Source organism: Ochotona princeps, chromosome 22 (assembly GCF_030435755.1).
Source record: "Ochotona princeps isolate mOchPri1 chromosome 22, mOchPri1.hap1, whole genome shotgun sequence".
Taxonomy (NCBI): Eukaryota; Metazoa; Chordata; class Mammalia; order Lagomorpha; family Ochotonidae; genus Ochotona; species Ochotona princeps.
Window position 1 is genome coordinate 35,812,297 of NC_080853.1, and position 18,469 is coordinate 35,830,765.

Sequence of the window (18,469 nt, forward strand, 5' to 3'; positions counted from 1 at the left end):
CTCCCTAGGATGCCATGCCTTGATGGCCTCACCCCTCACTGCGTGGGAGGGCCATCCTCCAGGACACTCATCGCCATCAGATAGGCACTGTGACAGAAAGTGGGTTGCTGGTGAATTTCCCATCCCCATTGAAACTCCCAAGACAGGTGCATGGCAGAGTCCATCAGCAGCAGTATCTGCACAGGAGCTCTGAGCTCCCCATAACAGCTACCTTTCCAGCTCCTCCTGCAACTTCAAGTGACTGCAACCCAGTCAATGAGTAATGAAACACTGCATGCCACTAGGGGCTCTGTCCTTCTGCGTCCACTGGAGGGAATGTGGACAGTGTGGGGCCACCCTGAGCCTCACAGTCACAAGCAACATTTCCAGGAGTGCAGAAGAGCCAGAAGGCTCCCAAGCCCCTCTAGCCTGGCCCCACCACTGTCACAGGCCGAGCTTGGTGGCAGAGAACACGGAGACCCCACCATGGGACAGGCACTGTATTGGGTCTCAGGCTAGACCAGTACTAGCTTGTGTCCAGAGCAGAGGAAGGGCTGGCTCAGACTTCCAGGGGAGGGGCAGGTGTGCTAGGGCTGGAGGAGAACAGGCCGCTTGGGGGGGCCCATTTCTCTTCAGAAGCCCCCAGCATCAGTGACATCCTCTGGGAGATCGGGGCTCCTGGCCCACTTTCTTCCAGGGGTATAGAGGCTCAGAGTCAGGTGCCGGGTGCCAGTGAGGCAGAAACCACAGCGCTGTTTCCACAGAGGTAGGCGGGTCTGAATGGGCACATGGGCCAACGACATCCTCCTCCTGAAGGTGGGCAGGGCCTCTCCGCTCAGCCCAGGAGCGGAGCACTGTCCGAGGTCCCCTCACCAGCCGACGTATCTGGATCACAAAGCTTCCCGAGGAGAGAGCTGTGGTCACCGCCGGTCCCGAGCGCACACATGCTCCCCTGGGGCCCCAGGCCTCAACCTTATGTCAGGGTACTAGAGGGCAGGGGTTCAGGGCCTGGGCAGGCCCAGGACAGGGGAGGAGAGGCCACAGAACCCAAGATGCCTCTGGGAAACAGGGCACAGTTGCAGAAGCCAGACAGCACCCAGGCCACCCCGCCAACCTGTACACTCCCCACATGGGGTCCTGGCTCCCAGAAGCCCCCTATTCCCTCCCCTGGTCCCAGGGAATGCAGCCGGCCCCCCAGGATTAGCTAGTATCTGCCCCTGCAGGTGTCTGCAGGACGCGTACCTGTGTGCTGTCTTTCTGAGATGCCATCTCCACTAAGTTCTTGCCCCTCCTCAGCTGATGAGCGTGCCTCCTTCTGCAAGGCCAGGAGTGGAGTCAGGGGGCCCTGCCTCCCCACTCCCTGCCATCCCAGCCCCCTCCCCACCGGCTGGCCCCAGGCTGCTCACTGTACACGGCAGGGGAGGCCTGGGGACAGTAGGGCATTTGGTCTTTCTTCCTCCCCAGCCATTTCTTTAACATCGCCGCATGCATCAGAGAGAAGGAAAAGAAGATAATGACAGCAAGATGGACCAAGAGGTGATTCCAGAAGGGATTCCCACTTGGCAGCAGGAGGAGGAGGCTAAGAAGGATGCAGCCCGTGAACCTGGCAGAAGGAGGTGCCCCTGAAAAAGCGGGGGTTGCTGGAGGCAGGGGAGGAAGACGAGGCAGCCGGCCCAGCCTTCCCATCGACCCACCTCCAGGCAAGGCAGGCCCCAAGGCCCAACAGCAGGCCAAAGAGGCTCGCCAGCAGTCCCAGGCCCCAGAGAAGCTGCTGGAACAAGTACAGCCGATGCAGGGCTAGAACACAGAGGAGGAAGGGGCTCAGCAGGGGCTCCCGGCTTCCTCCACCGCAACTCCCAGGGCCTCCCTGCAGCCCTCCACGCATGCAACTGACATCAAGTCTCTTTAGGCCAGGCAGACAGGTCGGCCTGCAGAGGGAGGGACTGCAGCAGGGAGGCCCAGCCCTGTGCAGCGTGGCTTGGGAGAGGGAGCCCCCGCCCTCACCTCGGGTCCCGAAGTAGGCAGAGGCCGAGCTGGAGCCCAGGGCGTTGGAGGCGGCACACACATACTCCCCCTGGTCACCCGGCTGCAGCTCCTCCACCTGCACCCGCAGGGCATTGGGCCAGGCCGAGACTCGGATGCGTCCCTGGCCAGGGTCGCCTCGCAGCTGGCTGGAGGCCACTAGTTGGCTGCCAAGGTGGAGCGTCAGGCTGGCGGCGGGCTCGCTGTCCACTTGGCAGTCCAGGATACCCTGGAGGCCGCCCTCAGGCTCCAGGAAGCTGGTCAGGGTGGGCATGGTGGGTGGGTCTGTGGGAAGGGACATGGTGATGGGCGACAGTGACCCATCGGCTGGCTCCCTGGCCCCGGGCCTGTTTCCTCACTGAATCTGAGGCTACTGTGGCCACTGGCAGGTGCAAGATATGACCTTGTGCGGCCCCCGAGCCGGCCTTGCTGAGATCCTGAAGAATCTGCTTGATTCCTAAAGCTCAGCTTGCTGAGCACATGGGGCCAGAACCCTGGGCAGCAGTGGACCCTGACGTGAGATCCACCCCCGCCGACCAGAGCTGTGCTCACTGCAGACCTCTCACCCACAGGGTTGTGGGCAAGAACACTGCTGTGGTTGGCACAGGATTGGGGGGCTTTTCCAGGGAGGCACAGCTGACAGACACAGCGGGAAAGGGGCTCTGCATGCTTCCCACACTGTCCACGGGGGTAAGAGGCCTGGATATTCCCCATTCTCCAGGTAGGAAAACCGAGGCACAAATGTCCAGGACCCCAGGCACTCACAGAGTACACGCAGCAGGACTGGAGCAGCAGTGGTAGATCCTGTAGGGAGCTCGGCCCGGCAGTGGTACAGGCCAGCCTGGGCCCGGGCCACGTGGCTAAAGGTGAGAGTGGGCAGCGGCTCCATGTGGAGTGGCCGGCCATTCCAGAACCACATGACGGTGGAGTTGTCCACAGACCCAGGGCCACCAGGGAAGTGGCAGCTCAGATTCAGCGCCGCACCCTCAGGCACGTCCAAGCCTGGGTTGGCCACCACATGGCCACCTGTGGGCCAGGGCCAGAAGTGGTCAGCAACAACAAGCCTGCAGTACCCGGAGCTCTGAGCAAGCCCGGGGCACCTGCCAGGATGCCGGGCATTGCAGGAGAAGTCCCACATGGAATGGGGTCTGGGCCCGCAGGCTGGGACTATGCCTCTAACCCCATGCAGATGGACACGGAGTATGGGGCTGCCTCTGATCTGGGTGCTGGGACCCCAGGATGGGGCTCTGCCGCCCCTTTCAGATTGGCTTCCTGATGCATAAGGCCATGTCTGTCTCCTCTCAGCCTTCCCCCAAACATGGGCTCACATCTCTCCTACTCTCCTGGGTCCTGCCATTATGCCTGCCTCTCAGGAGAGCTCCAAGGGCCCCTGCAGTGAACCCCCTGCAGCTGCAGCTGTGCCTCCAACCCTCAGCTGAGCCCTGCACTGGGACCCGCCCACTCCCTTTCCCACTCACCAGACCCCTGCAGCTGCCCAGTGGTGCTGGCTGAACCCAGCAGGTTGCGGGCTGTGCAGATGTAGGTGCTGCCATCACCTGCAGTTGCATTTTGCACGTGTAGCCACAGGGCGTTGCGGGCCACCTGGACACGGCCCATCCCCGTGGCTGAGCCATTGGCCCCATGGCTCGTAGCTAGCACCTCACCATCCAGGGACAGCGTCAGTTCAGCAGGTGGCTCGCTGTCCACGGTGCACTGCAGCACAGCCACAAGAGCGGTCCTGGAGTCCCAGGACGAGGACAGCACAGCATTCCGGGGGGCATCTGGGGGCAGGGCAGAACACAGATGTGGGCCTTGCTAGGCACCACACGCACCCCACTACCTGCCTGCCTGCTGTTGGCAAAGGCTCAAACTGCCTTCCTGGAAATGACTCCTTCTGAGGTTCTGTTCCCTTCTCCCCCATGTCCCCACTCCTGTACCCCTACCACCCCATGCCTGTGCCCACACCTATAGACCCTCCGAAGCACCTCCACCGCCCTTGCCCCCGGTGGTGCCCACCACGGATCCCCTCTCACAGAGAACTTGCAGGGCAGCGGGCCGTGAGCTGCGTGTGCCCTGTGCATCCTGGACCTGACACGAGTAGGCCCCCGCGTGAGCCTGTTTGGCCTCTGGGAAAACTAGCGAGGCAACCGGACCCTCCTGCAGCCAACGGCCATTATAGTACCAGACGTAGAGGGCAGGCAGCTGGGCACCGGGGTCTTCACAGGTCACTGTGACTGCGGCCCCCTCAGGCACAGTGGCCGAAGGGACCAGTGTCACCTGCACACCTGAACCGAGGAAGCCAGGGTCAGCTTGGAGCAGCCACAGCCAGACCCTACAGCCGAGTCCCACCCCCGTGACATGGACATGGCCTGCGCTGGCCTCACCCTCCAGCCGCAGCTCCAGGGAGGTGTTGGTCTGGCCGAGGGGGTTGTGGGCCGAGCAGATGTAGAGACCCTCGTCGCTGGGCCGTGGCTCCCGCAGCTCGAGGCGTAGGCTGTTGGGGCCTGAGGCTTCAGTGGAGGAGGCCAGGAGGTGGCCGGCATGGCTGATGGCCAGCTGGGCAGGCGGGTGGCTGTCCACGGTGCACAGGATCAGCACCAGCCGCCCACCATGGCTTTCCAGGAGGTAGGTGAGGTGCTGGTTGCGGGGACCATCTGTGCAGGTGCGTGAAGTGCCATCTCTGAGAAGGCCTAGGCAGGCCCTGGTTTCCCACCCCAATGCCTCTCACCCTGCTCTTCTCTGCCCAGAAAGAACCCAGCTCAGGCTGCTCTCCCCTCTGCTTCCCTTGGCCCATGCTATATTGGCTGGCTGCATGCCCTGGCCACACCCCAGTCCCCTTGGACCACTGTCATTCCCTGCACCCCGCTCCTGCATGCACACAGACTCACAGAGGACCTCCAAGGTGACAGGCCTGGAGAGGCGAGGTGGTCTGCCATGAGACTCCACGCCGCAGCGGTAGGAAGCAGCGTCACTGGCAGTGGCATTGGGCAGGAGGATGGAGCGGCCTCCTGGCTGCTGCTGGCTATCCCGGTACCACGTATAGGTGAGTGGGGCCAGGTCGGAGGTCCACACAAGGCAGGTCAAGTTCACCTGCTGCCCCTCCTGCACGCTGGCTGTGGGCCACACCTGCACGCTCACAGCTGGAGAGAGATAGGGGAAAGGGTTCAGGCTGGGTCACATGAGCAGCCTGTTTCCATCCTGCTGGGTGAGTGGCCTCAAGCAGCCCCCTGGGTGGGGCACAGGGCCTGGAAACTGGCTCAGCATCTCCCAAGCGGAGCCTTGGAGTGCCCTGACTTGTCCCCCAGCTGCCCACTGCAGCCTCTCCTGTAAACCCTGTTTCCAGTGTGCTTTGCGCCCTGCGCACACCCTCAGGGTCCTGCATTGCTGTAACAAGGCCCTTAGGGGGCCGACGCTGGCACCGGAAGCTTAGCTGCCACTCCTACACCAGGCTCCTGGGCTCCACCTCCTGCCCATGCACACCCTAGAGGCATCAGTGAAGGTGTGGAGACCCTACCAGAGCTCTGGCCTCCTGGCATCGCCCCGGCCTAGCCTGGCTGTTGCAGGCATCGGGGCAGTGAACCAGCAGATGGGAGATCTTTCTCCCCATCTCTGTTCTCTCTCTGTCAATCTTACTCTCAAATCGATTAATTAATTAAAATTAAATAGGAAAGACTTCTGGAAATCACTGTTTAGAAACTGCTGCCCTGAGGGAGGGTGGGTGTGCAGACTGTGTTTCTGCACCTGCACTTCTGGACGCATGTTCCACCGCGTCACACACACACACACGCACACTCACTCTCAGGCCACACACTGACCCTGCGCGTCGAAGTCAGTCGAGGCAGAGGCCTGGCCCAGCACACTGGTGGCCTCACAAGTGTAGGTGCCCTCATCCTCCAGGCCAGCCCCATGGATCTCTAGGCGCAGCGTGTTGGGGCCCACGGCCACCTGCAGCCGGGGAGAGCTGCCTGCAGGCTCGCCTACGCCCTGATTCGTGGAGGCCACCAGGCTGTCCCCATGCAGCAGCCGCAGCTGAGCTGGGGGATCACTCTCCACACGGCACAGGAGGAGGCCCAGGCGCCCAGGGCCTGCATCCAGCAGGGCAGTGAGTGTGGCCTGGCGGGGAGCATCTGGGGGCAAGGGGGAGTGGGGCCGATCAGGACCTGGCCACAGCATTCCCTTCTCCAGCCAGGACCTGAGGCTGCCTCCCCCTGTCCCTGCCCTGCCCTGCCGCCACTCCCCACCACCCTAGGACAGGAGGAAACCCTACAGGACACGTGGAGGACAACGGGGGCAGCCAAGCTCGCGGTGGCTGTGCCCGGCGCCTGGGCTTGGCAGTGGTAGGCTCCAGCTTGTTTCAGAGTGATGGCCGCCAAGCGGAGCGTGGCAGAGTTCGCGTCCTCCAAGGGCTGGCCGTCCCGATACCAACGGTACGAGATTCCCTCAGCAGTCCCCGCGGGCAAGTGGCAGCTCAGGACCACAGCCTGGCCCTCCTGGAGCTCAGGCGATGGGTCTACCTGGACCCAGGCCCCTACAAGGAAAGGCAAGAACAATGGGGGCACAGTGCCCCGGCCCACTCCTCCCCTCCTGACCATCCCCAGGAACCCCTCAGACTCCCTGCCTCCACCTCTGTCCCAGCCTGCCCCCGGGGCTCTGCCTTGCCTGTCCAGCTCACTAGCCCCACGGGGGCCAGGCCTATGTGGCCTGTGACCCCAGTGCCAGACACCTGTTCACAAAACACTGAACCTGGACGAATTTACATCCTGACTCTGAGCTGGCCTCAGTGTGTGTGAACAGGGACTTGAAGGGCAGGTCAGCAGCTCTGTGGCCGAGTCCTCTGAAACCCTAATCTGGTCCGGACTGCAGGCCACAAGAGCCCAAAAATGTGCTGGAGACCAGGGTGGGAGGAGTGATGCCCGGGGATGGCTGGGATTGGAACTGGCACCTCTGGGCACAGGCGATACCTAGAACCAGAGCTGAGTTGCTCCAACAGCTAGTGGAGCACCCTACTGGTCACATGACCATGAACAAGTTCCTGAACCTCTGATTCCTAATTTCCAAGGCCCAGGTAAATGCCCCCTAATGGGTGCTATTTGTAACTGTGGGAGAAGCAGCCAAGGCTCCTCGCTGGCCCTTGTGTATAAACACATATCTCTGTTGATAAACACACATATAATGCATTATACAGCTCGTGCATATTAGACAAAAGCATACATACATATCCCTATATAAGAGTGTTTACTGTTTAACAAAGTTGGATGCTACAAAGTTATCAGAAAGTGCCGCCAGCAGGCCTCCTCGTGCAGCTACCACTGCCCCCTAGTGGTAGCCACAGTTATTTTTTGCCCAGATGTTTTGGTAGCAGTGGGCTGGCTGGCTGGAAACCTCCGCCTGCTCTGTCCCTGTGCAGCCCAGCCCAAACAAAGGTCCACCATAGGAGCCCACCAGCCCCCGGGCCTGCCATGTGCTCAGAGGACAAACACTCACCTCGCACCTGGAAGAAGAGGGAGGCGTTGGCTGACCCGAGAGTGTTGGTGGCCTCGCAGCGATAGTTGCCCGAGTCCCCAAGGTCCAGTTCCCGGAGCTCCAGCTGCAAGGAGTTGGCCGTGGCCTTGGCCCGGAGCCGGCCGTGGGATGGGAGCTGGTGCCCTCGGCTGCTGGCCAGGAGGAGCTCTCCACGGAACAGGGCCAGGTGGGCCAGGGGCCAACTGTCCACAGTACAGGCAAACACGGCCATGTGGCCCTGGGCCACATCCAGGAGGGCTGACAGCTTTGGAGGGTCTGGGGGGTCTGCAGAGATGGGAGGAGCTCAGGTCATGCCTGCCACGCACACAGCTAGGGATTCCCCCCAAGCCCTGCCCTGCTCCCCTCTGCCACGCCCCCTCCCTCCAAGCATGTCACCCACAGAGGACAGTCAGGACTGCAGGAGCTGACAGGTGGGTGTGAGCCTCGGTGAGGATGCGGCAGGCGTAGCGGCCAGCGTCCGTCCGTGCCACTGGCTGCAGCGTCACCGTCTCCAGGTGACCCTGTGCCCACGGCTCCTCGTTCCGCAGCCAGGAGAAGTTGGCAGGGCTGCCGACCGCCTCTCGACTCACGACACACTTGAGGTTCACCTCGACTCCTTCCCGCGGCGTCTCGGATGGCCTGATGACCACGACAGTGGCTGCGGGCAGGCAGAACAGGCTGGCTTGGGCCACCTCCTCGGCCCCCAGGGCCTGGAGGAGCAGAAGAAAGAGCCCCTGGGGTTGCTCACAGGGAGGGCAGCCTGGGGTGCACTGAAGGAGGAAGAAACACAGGGTCTCCGCTGTCCCCTGCCCGAGCCCAGGGCCGGCACCACGGACGGCTCTACCCACTCTCACTGCCTTGCCCAAGTGGCTCAGCCTGCTGCAGGCACCTGGGAGCTCCAGCCCAGCCCCACGCCCTCCACGCCTGCCCTGCTCGCTCACCCTTGGCGTTGAAGGAGACGGAGGCAGAGGCGCTGCCCAGGGTGTTGTTGGCCTCACACACGTACTCGCCCTCGTCCTCCAGCACCGGCTCGCGAATCTCCACCCGCAGCGAGTTGGGGGCTGAGGTGACTTTCACTCGCGGGGAGCAGGTGGCACAGCTGCTCCCTGGCGGCAGGGAGGTGGCCACCACGTGGGTCTCGTGCAGCAGCCGCAGCTGGGCAGGGGGGTCGCTGTCCACCTGGCATGACAGGAGGCCTCGCTGCCCAGAGCCCGCTTCGGCCGCCTCGAGGTCCAGGTGGGCAGTGAGCGCGGGTCGACGGGGTGGGTCTGGAGGGGGAGACATGAACAGGAGCCTTGTTGTGCCTGGAGCGTGATTTGGCTCCTGAATGTATCCAGGAACTGAAGGTACTACATCTCAAGTTGGCAAAAGTGTCACTCAGGGCCTTTGGAAGGCATTGGATTGGGTCAGGGTGGCTGGAGTGGCACTTCTATGACCAAATCCTCCTGGTCCCACAGGGCCACTCACAGCTAGCTAAGCACCTGGGACACACAGGCTGTGTACTGCCCAAGGGCCCCCAGGCCAGGACATGTCAGATACCGCCCCTGCTCCTTGTCCCAGACTATAATCTGTCTCTTCCTCATGGCCCTAACCTGACACGGAACCTTCCTCAAACCAGTCTCCAAAAGTGCCCACAGTGGCCTCTTTCCAGAGGTTCCTGGAGAACCAGCAGGGGCAAGACTAACGGTTCACACCCCAGCATCCCATCTCCAGTCCTGGCTCCACTTCCTGCTAAGAACACCCTGGGAGGCAGCAGGTGACCGTAAATGGGTCCCTACTGGGACCAGAGGGTAAGATGCAAAAGACACAAGGGAGCCCAGAGGCCCATGTGAGCTGGCCTGTGATGGCCCAGGGTCAGAAGCAGTCAAGAGGGCCTTCCAGGGCAGATGAGGGTGGGGTGGGTCCCCGTGGGCTTCCGTCTCCCTCCCCCCTGCAGGCAGTGGCAGGTGGCAGGTGGGATGCCACTCACGGAGCACGGTGAGGATGGCGGGTGAGGAGGGGCCGCTGGCGCTGAGGCCGTCCTGGGCCCGGCAGTAGTAGGAGCCGGCGTCGGAGCTGGAGACGGTGGGCAGCAGGAGGCTGCTGCTGGGCCCCTCGAGGAGCAGGACCCCATTCCGGTACCAGGAGAAGCGGGTGTCAGACGTGGGTGCCAGGCCACTGCTACAGCTCAGAGTCACCACCTGCCCTTCCACCACCTGGGCCGCAGGGCTGATGAGGAGGCGGGCCACTGGTAGGAGAGGGAGGGTAAGGCTGCAGAGGCTGGGAACCGCCCCACCACCCCATGCCTCCGCTTTAGGAAGCCCTCCAGGCAGGGCTCCTGCATCCCGCAGCTGGAACTTGCCGCCTGCCTGAAGCGGCTGTCATGAATGCCAGGCTGCAGCTTTTAAGAGCAGCTGGCATGGTATGATTGACAAGGACTTGGAGCCCAAGGCCAGACTTCATTCATCAACTATGCCAGCTGTGGCCTTCAAATGAGGGCAAGGCAGCAGACACTGCTGCTTCTCTCGGGGACCCCTAGCACAGAATCAGCCACCAAAGTTTAACATATGTTTAAAACAAAGAAAATGCCTTCAAGGGGCTCTCCAAGTTCAGTCAGAGAGTGTGCGAAGGAACAGAGCAGCACACTCCATGTTTCCCTTGTCATCCCGGCTACCAGGAAGCTCTGAGGCCCAGCTGACCAGCAAGCTCCCCAGACTTCCAGAAGGAGGAGGCCATGGCAGGCCCCCTGCCCCCAGGCTCCCCTCACTGCCCCCTTGGCCAACCCCCGGCTGCTCTCACCATTGGCATGGAAGTCTAGCGTGGTGGTGGAATTTCCGAGGGAGTTGGTGGCTGAACACTCGTACTCCCCATCGTCGGCTGGCTCCAGGTTTCGGATCTCCAGGTGCAGGGCATTGGGGGCCAAGGAGATGCTGAAGCGGGGACTGGGGTCATTCTCTCCAGTGGAGGAAGCCAGGATCAGGCCCCTATGGGACAGCGTCAGAGTGGCCAGGGGTTCACTGACCACGGAGCAGTGCAGGATGCCCATGAGGCCCGTCTGCGTCTCCAGGAAGGCCGTAAGCTCCGGGACGAGGGGGGCGTCTGTGTGGAGACCGGACACAGGCCTGTCACCCCAGGCAGGGGCAATGCTGGATCACCCCAGGTCTCTTTGCCCTGTGACAGCCTGGAGCAGGGACCAAGCTCAGGAGCCGCTGGGTCAGGCTACACATATCCCTCCACTGACCCAACGGGCATCCCACAGCGGGCATCGCCCTAAAGGCAGGAGACTTGGTTGGATCCCCTGAGCCGAGTGATGAGAATGAGCAACATGGGACAAAGCAACCCTGTGTGCCTCCCCATAAGATGCATGCCTAGGGACACATGGCTTGGCCTCCATCCACTCGACTCACGCATACGTGCACACGCAAACACACATACACACGCCGCAATTGGCCTGCACGCTACACAGATTCAATGCAAGACAGACACAGAGCCACTGAGGTGGTCCCGACTTAAAGGAGGTACAGCTGTCGATCAGGACATCATCGGCCCAGCTGGTGAAATCAGAATACAGGCTCTAGGTTACATCTCACTTTTGTGCTGTTCTTGCACTGTCAACTCATTTACAAAAAGCAGTGTCTTCAAAAAAAAGGAACCCAAAATCCCCAGGAGGTTAAACTTACCCGGCTATGCAAGTTCACTGACAGCCGGCCACAACATCTGCATCTGGGTGGAGCAGCCTCAAAACCCCCAGAGCCCCCACCCCCAGCCCCCAGCCCCCAGCCCCCAGCCCCGCCTGCAGCAGCATGCTCAGGCCTTGCCCTGCAGCCACCTCCCCACCCCAGCCGTCGGCCATCACCACCACTCACGGTTGACCACCACGCTGACGGGGCCGGAGCGCTCGCGGCCCTGGGCGTTCTGCACCTCACAGGCATAGAAGCCAGTATCAGCCCTGCTGGCAGAGGGCAGCAGCAGCGCGTGGGCGTGGGCGCCCTGCAGCAGCACCTGGTTCTTGTACCAGCTGTAGTGGAGCTCGCTGGGACCCTCCGACGGGGTGTTGCACAGCAAGGTCACTGCCTGCATCTCCAGGAATGGGCCTGCCGGTCTCACCTGGACCTCAGCCACTGTAAGGGCAGCACGGGGCTCTTTGGGGCACTCCTGGGCAACCACCGGCCCAGAATCCTCAGAGTCCCCTTGTGACCAGCTTCTAGCTCTGCCCACACGTCCCACCCCCACCTCGCCCCCCACAGCATTGCTTTGTGGCCTTCTGCAGGCTTCTCTCGCCATCCCCCTATGCTGCTATCTCACAGAGGCAGGACTGGAACTCCACCTCCCAGGAGGCTCTGGACCACGGTCAACTTCTGCCTTTGTCCTGGCCTGGCTGCCCCAGCCCCCACAGCCCATCCCCGTCCCTGCTCACACAGGACTCACTGAACACGTGCAGGCTGAGAGGAGGGGAGACGGAAGAGCCCACCCGGTTCCCAGCACGGCAGGTGTACACGCCAGCATCACTCCAGGCCACCTGGGACAGCTGCAGCACACGACTCTTGGCCTCCAGGTGCAACCCGTCCTTGGTCCACTGCACAAAGTTCACCTCCGGGTAGCTGGCGTTCACCAGACAGGTGAGAGTGACCAGGTCCCCTGGGAGGATGTTGCGGTCCGAGGGGCTGAGGAGCACCTGTACGCCCTTGGGGGCATCTGCAAGGCATGATGGGAACGCTGGGTAAGGTGTATGCAGAGGACAGGAGCTGCCTGGCACAAGTCCACCCGGAAAAAAGAGGCCTCCTTCCCCAAGAACCCCCAGAGCAGGCCAGGTCCCTCAACCCTACTTTCTCTTTTTCTTTGTTCTTCAAAGATTTATCTATCTACCTATCTACCTATTTATTGATTATTTATTTGAAAAGCAGAGTTACGGAGAGATCTTCAGTCTACTGAGTCACTCCCCACATGGCCACAACAGCCAAGGGCTGGGTCCAGTCAAAGCCAGGAACTTCTTCTAGGTTTCCCACATGGGTGCAGAGCCTCAAGAACTTGGACCATCCTCTGCTGCTTTCCCAGACCATAAACAAGGAGCTGGATGGGAAGTGGAGCAGATGGGACTTGAAACCAGCGCCCACATGAGATGCCAACAGCTTAGCCCACTGTGCCACAGAGATCCATCCTTGGCTTCCCACCTGCCTGCTCTGCTCTCTGGGTGGGTCACAGGTACCACCCTGGGGTAGTGGCCTGCAGTCACTGTTGGCAAGGGACCAGGTCCCAGTTCTGAGCAGGCCAGGGCAGCCTCGTTAGCTCTGGGAAGAGGTGGCTGTTTTGTAAGGCCGGGGCCAAGGGCAGAAGATGTCCACACTGTTTACTGTCTTATTCAGAGCCTCTGTGTGAGTAAGCTCTCAAGTTTACATTGTCAAGTATGTAGGCTGTGCCCTTGCACCCACCTCACCAAGAGCATCTCCCTCGACCCTCCTCCTGTGGCTGAGATAGGAACCACTTAGCATTCGTTCTACCACACAGGTGAGAGTGGAGGCTGGGCGCAGGGACCCCGCCATGGGGGTGTCTGCCCACCTGTAGAGGGGCAGCAGCCACATGCCAATGCATGGTGGTGGCCAAGAATGGACTGCCAGGCACAGGCCCAGCCCATGACAGCCCCTGAGCTTTCTGCCTGCTGACTGTGGGCCTCATGGGGTACACCCTGATGGGCGCGTTCATGAGCAACTCACACAGCTTAGCCAGGAAAGAGACAGTGCATCTGCCCAGCATCCATGCAGCCAGCTACAGGCACTCCTACCCCCTCCCAAAGCTACCCAGGCACTCCTGACCCTTTCTCTTCCCAGCCTGGCTTCGAAGACAGACCCCTGGAAAGCTGGCACGAGGTTGGAGGGCATCGTTGGGCCTGGCTCTCTCCACCTGCTTTGCCCACCCTGGCAGTGCCCAGCTGTGCTTTGGGTGGTGGCCGAGGAGGAACTGGTTCCCATGTGGTGCTGAGGTGTGGCCCCCACACACTCACACTGCACGTGGAGGCGGGTCTCTGCTTGCACCTTGCGGTTGGCCACTGAGAGCTGGCAGTGCAGGGCACGGTCGTGGTCCTCCCAGGTCAGTGCCATGTGGAGGGTCTGCAGGTGACTTATACCGGTGGGCTCGAGGCTCAGGTGGTTGGATGTGACAGAGCGGCTGGGGTCCTGGCCCTGCCACTGCAGGCTGATCTGTCCTTCTAGGCATGCATAGGGCGTGGAGCAGTTCAAGTCCACGGCCATGCCCTCACGAAGCTCTGTAGGGAAGCTGATGGTGGGCACCACAGGCTCCTCTGAGGACAAAAACAGGTGCGGTCAGGTCTCCTCTTGGGCACACCTGAAACCTAACCAAGGGGACGGCCTGGGCAGAGAGCTTCAAGGGAGAGCCCCACATGGGAGGGAAGACCAGCACAGGGGCCAGACCAGGGACTGGAGGTGAGGGTGAAATAAGGCCAAGGGTTGGGTTTGTGAGCAAATGGGGCCCAAAGTAACTTGGGATTCCCCTGCGGCCAGCAGGCAAGCCCCTCCCCCAACTCACCCGTGACAGTGACTGAGGTGCCTTGAACACCTGACCAGCGGTTGCCCTCGCTGATCTCGAAGCGGAAGTTGTAGGTGCCCGAGTCCTCGGGCTTCAGGTCCCGAAGCAGTAGGTTGCACGTGTAGTGCTTTGTGTTGCCCAGCAGCTGGGCACGTCCTTGGAAGCGCGTCTCCACCAGCTTGGGGTCTGCGGAGTGGGTCACCACCTGCCGGCTGCCCCAGTAGTCATAGTACCAAATGGTGGTAATACCTTTGTCGGTCACCTGCACGCTGTCCGGGAAGCTGAAGATGCAGGGGATGAGCAGGCAAGATCCCCGCACGCCCTGCACAGTCCTGGGGCTGGAGACACCCCACGAGGCCCGGCCTACAGGAGTGGAGTGAGAAAAACAGGAGACAAAGCTGGAAGGGTGAGGGCACCGCAGAGCTGGGAGGTGGCAGAGCCCTAGGTGTGGGCACCACAGAGGTGGGGGGACAGAGCCCTAGGTGTGGGCACCACAGAGCTGGGGGTGGCAGAGCCCTAGGTGGGGGCATCGCAGAGCTGGGGGTGGCAGAGTCCTAGGTGGGGGCATCGCAGAGCTAGGGGCAGAGCCCTAGGTGGGGGCATCGCAGAGCTGGGGGTGGCAGAGCCCTAGGTAGGGGGCACCGCAGAGCTGGGGGTGGCAGAGTCCTAGGTAGGGGGCACCGCAGAGCTGGGGATAGCAGAACCCTAAGTAGGGGGCACCACAGAGCTAGGGGGACAGAGCCCTAGGTGGGGGCACCACAGAGCTGGGGGTGGCAGAACCCTAGGTAGTGGGTACCGCAGAGCTGGGGTTGGAGGCGGCAGATCCCTTGGTTGGGGGGCAGAGCTGGGATGGGGTGGGGAGGGCAGCAGCCCCCTTCGGGTTGCCCTGGAGCAGTCCCAGGGGGTGGGCTCACCTGATGGAAGCAGGGGGAACAGGAGAAGCAGCCGGAGCGGGAAGGCCATGGTGGAGTCCCTGCCGGTGCTCACACCCAGCCAGCGGGGCACCCGGGGCCTCGCAGGGGTGAATGGGGCTGCTGCAGCTCGGCGTCCTGGCCAGAGGGAGGACGGGGCTCTTAGGAGCTGTGGGCCAGCCACCAGGCTCAGGCTCTGCCCAGGAGTTCTCAGGGAGCCTGCTGTGTGGCCCCTTGGCTTCACTCCAAGTTCTGCTTCCGCAGCCCCTCCATCCCCCCACCCCAGGGCAGAAGAGCGGTGGTTTCTCCCTCCTCCCTCCCTTTCCTGCCCTCACCAAGTCAACAGGAACTGGAGTTAAGAGAGTGCCCAGTGTGAGTGACAGCTTGCTGCCTGGGATTGGCCTTCCTGTCAACAGCTTGACCTGCTAGAGGCGGCGAGGGGCTGCCTGCGGGAGTCCCTTCCCTGCTCCCTGATGTGAAAGATGCTAGCTGCCTCCTCCCTGCAGGCCATGCCCTGGAGGCCATGTCCTGTCCCCATCACAGATGACCTTGCCCCTGGAAGCCTCATCCGTCTCCAAGACAAGGCATGAAGGTGACAGTCAGCCGGAAGTTCCCCTCTGGGGTCTCTTCTGCCGTCCCTGGGCCTGCCTCACCCTCAGCAATGTGTGAATGGCCATTCCTTCATGTACCCTATGAGAGTTTAATATACAGACTACATAGAGAAACCTTGCAACAAAGAAGCACAGCACAACTGAGAGATAAGCAGAGGACTTGGACAGACACACCTGCAGGGAAACAGCCGGATGGCCAGTCACCTGAGCCAGAGGACAACGCGAACCACACAGTACAAGCCTGTGTTACCACAGCGGACACATCCCACAAGGCAGTGCCTGGGCTCAACTCCCAGCCGCAGCTCCTACCAATGCAGACCATGGGAGGCAGTCATGGCAGCCAGATGAATGGGTTCCTGCCACTCACAGGGGAGCCCTGATGAAAGTGTCCAGCTCCTGCCTTTGGCTCCACCTGGGCCTGGCCACTGTGCACATTTGAAGATTAAGCAAGCAAATGCAAATGCTGTCTCTGAATGTGCCTATCTGTTTGTTTGAAAGGCAAACTTAGAGCAAGCGTGTGTCTGTCTCCTGGTTCTTCCCCCAGATGGCCACAAGCACTTGGCCTGGCTGAAGCCAAGAATCAGGAACTCCACCCAGGTTGCCAGTGGTGGGGACAGAAACCCAAGTATTTGAACCATCATCTTACTGCTTCCTGGGAGCGTTAGTAGGTAAAGCAGGCAGGCTTTGAACTAGTTCTCCAATAGGAGTTATTGGTGTTCCAAATGGCATCTTATCCCATTGCACCACAATGCTCACCCCAACAAATATTTTTTAGAAACCAAAGTAAGGGGAGCAGTGATATGGTGTAGTAGGCTAATCCTATGCATGCAGCGTTGGCATCTCATTTGCATGCTGGTTTGAGTACCAGTTCTCCACTTCCAACCCAGGTTCCTGCCAATGGCCTGGGAAAGGAGCTTGGGACCCCATGTGTGGGAGACCTGGAACAAGCTCCTGGCTCCTGGCTTCGGCTCAGCTCAGCTCAGCTCTGGTTATAGCAGCCATCTGGGGAGTGAACCAGCAGATGGAATATCTCTCTGTGTGTCACCCCCACCCCACCTCTGTAACTCTCACTTTCAAGTAAAATAAGTAAATGTTTTTTAAAAATTAAAAACCAAAAAGCTGGCCCAAGGTGAGTGACCAGCACACTGTCGTCTAACCACACAGAGACGTACAAATCAGCCACTAGGAGGAACATGGCACACAAAAACCTCAAAAATGCCATGCTAGGACCAGCGTGATAGCTCAACTGGCTCATCTTGAGCCTGCAAGCATTGTATCCCAGAAGGGTAACCGTTCATGTCCCAGCTGCTCCACTTCCCTTCCAGCTCCCTGCTTGTGGCCTACAAAAAGCAGTAGAGGACGGCTCTAAGCCTTAGGAGACTGCAACCACATGGGAGACCTGGAAGAAGCTCCGGGCTCCTGGCTTCAAATTAGCACAGCTCGGGCCCGGCGGCGTGGCCTAGCGGCTAAAGTCCTCGCCTTGAACCCCCAGGATCCCATATGGGCGCCGGTTCTAATCCTGGCAGCTCCATTTCCCATCCAGCTCCCTGCTTGTGGCCTGGGAAAGCAGGAGAGGACGGTCCAAAGCTTTGGGACCCTGCACCCGTGTGGGAGACCCGGAAGAGGTTCCTGGTCCCGGCATCGGATTGGCGCATACCGGCCCGTTGCAGCTCACTTGGGGAGTGAAACATCGGATGGAAGATCTTCCTCTCTGTCTCTCCTCCTCTCTGTATATCCGGCTTTCCAATAATAATAAAATCTTAAAAAAAAAAAAAAAATCAGCACAGCTCTAGCCGTTGCAGTCACTTGGGGAGTGAACCGGCAGATGAAAAATCTTTCTCTCTGTCTCCCCATCTCTCCATAAACCTGCCTTTCAAATAAAAATAAATACATCTTTTTAAAAATGTACATATACAACAAACACCATGCTAGGGAAACGGGCTAGGTGCCAAGGTAACTATTGTACAATTCTACTTTTCCAGAAGCTCTGGAACACACAATTCATAGCAGAAGTGATGGGGGCTGGGGAGGGAGAGGGGGGAGTGGGTTTTTCTCAAGTACTGAGAATGTTCTGGAACTAGCCAGTGGGGATGGTTACACATCATTGTGTAAGTACCAGAGACCCCTGAATCATACACTAAAGACAGCCACAGAGGTCAGCTCCGTGCAAAGTGGATTCAGCACACACACTTTGCTGACTTAGCAGTCCTCTTGGGTCCTAGATGCTGACTCGACAGGGGAGGGGCGGTGGGGATATTCCTAGAATCACCCAAATATCTTCCATTAGATGTCATACATGCCCAGCCCGGTGCTAATACCAAAGGGAACACCCCACCTCCGACCCCTGGGGCACAGCTATAGACCTCAGCTGGGAAAAGACAAGAGGGGGCACAGCCTGTGTGAGAGAGGAGGGAGAGCCTTGTTCCTGAGTGAAAGCCCCTGCCTGTGGGAGGGGTGGGATTCAGCACCTCCTGGTGGCAAACGGATAATTCCTGGTCCTGGGAATGAGGGGGGAGCACCAAGCAAGGAGCCCTCGGACCACCACCCCTCCCTTGGGTGAACACCCTTCGGGAAAGCATCACTCCCCGACCCCCCAATGTGAGTCTCTGTATCTGAGCACTCTAAAGGGAGCTAAATCCCTCCCGGAGCCTTGGCTTAAGGTCCATGGCCTAGTACATGGTGACACCATGTTTGCTGCCTGGCTGATGCCAAGGGTGCTAGATGTCCAAGCAAACCTAAACACAGAGTCCTTGACCTGTGACCCCGCAGGCCGAGGCCAGTGGGGAAGCATGGCCAGCTGTGCCAGGGAGGACAGCTTCAGTTTCTGTTTCCTGGGGCCAGGACTCCTCTCCAACTTCCCTGAACACTGCAGAAGGAGGGACCCAAGCAACAAAGCCAGCTGGAGGGCCCCGGCCTGCAGAGCGG

General features: G+C 60.4%; 1 protein-coding gene across 3 annotated transcripts; it reads right to left on the reverse strand.

The window, feature by feature from the left end:
- Window positions 1-293: 293 nt before the first annotated feature.
- Window positions 294-15,135, reverse strand: SIGLEC1 (sialic acid binding Ig like lectin 1). Of its 3 annotated transcripts, XM_058679569.1 has the most exons (22): window positions 14,937-15,135; window positions 14,023-14,385; window positions 13,481-13,777; window positions 11,911-12,177; window positions 11,349-11,603; window positions 10,282-10,581; window positions 9,473-9,730; window positions 8,445-8,771; window positions 7,904-8,161; window positions 7,486-7,788; window positions 6,269-6,529; window positions 5,817-6,128; window positions 4,890-5,141; window positions 4,386-4,655; window positions 4,035-4,286; window positions 3,480-3,782; window positions 2,767-3,027; window positions 1,984-2,286; window positions 1,674-1,776; window positions 1,386-1,449; window positions 1,222-1,294; window positions 804-877 (listed from the first exon to the last, which is right to left on the reverse strand). In XM_058679569.1, the coding sequence occupies exons 1-22, from the start codon at window positions 14,983-14,985 to the stop codon at window positions 870-872; spliced, it is 5,139 nt and encodes a 1,712-aa protein (XP_058535552.1). In that variant the 5' UTR covers window positions 14,986-15,135; the 3' UTR covers window positions 804-869. The 3 variants fall into 3 exon arrangements, with proteins under 3 accessions (XP_058535553.1, XP_058535552.1, XP_058535554.1); XM_058679570.1 differs by lacking the exon at window positions 1,386-1,449 and having other exon boundaries at window positions 294-877; XM_058679571.1 differs by lacking the exons at window positions 804-877; window positions 1,222-1,294; window positions 1,386-1,449 and adding an exon at window positions 1,485-1,601.
- Between the last annotated feature and the right edge of the window lie 3,334 nt (window positions 15,136-18,469).

Coding starts and splice junctions, on each gene's coding strand:
- SIGLEC1 (XM_058679569.1), bottom strand. CDS start 14,985: ATGGCCTTCCCGCTCCGGCTGCTTCTCCTGTTCCCCCTGCTTCCATCA. Junction 14,386..14,936: donor GTTCCCCCTGCTTCCATCAG/GTGAGCCCACCC, acceptor CCACTCCTGTAG/GCCGGGCCTCGTGGGGTGTC. Junction 3,028..3,479: donor TGGGCAGCTGCAGGGGTCTG/GTGAGTGGGAAA, acceptor CCTGGCCCACAG/GTGGCCATGTGGTGGCCAAC.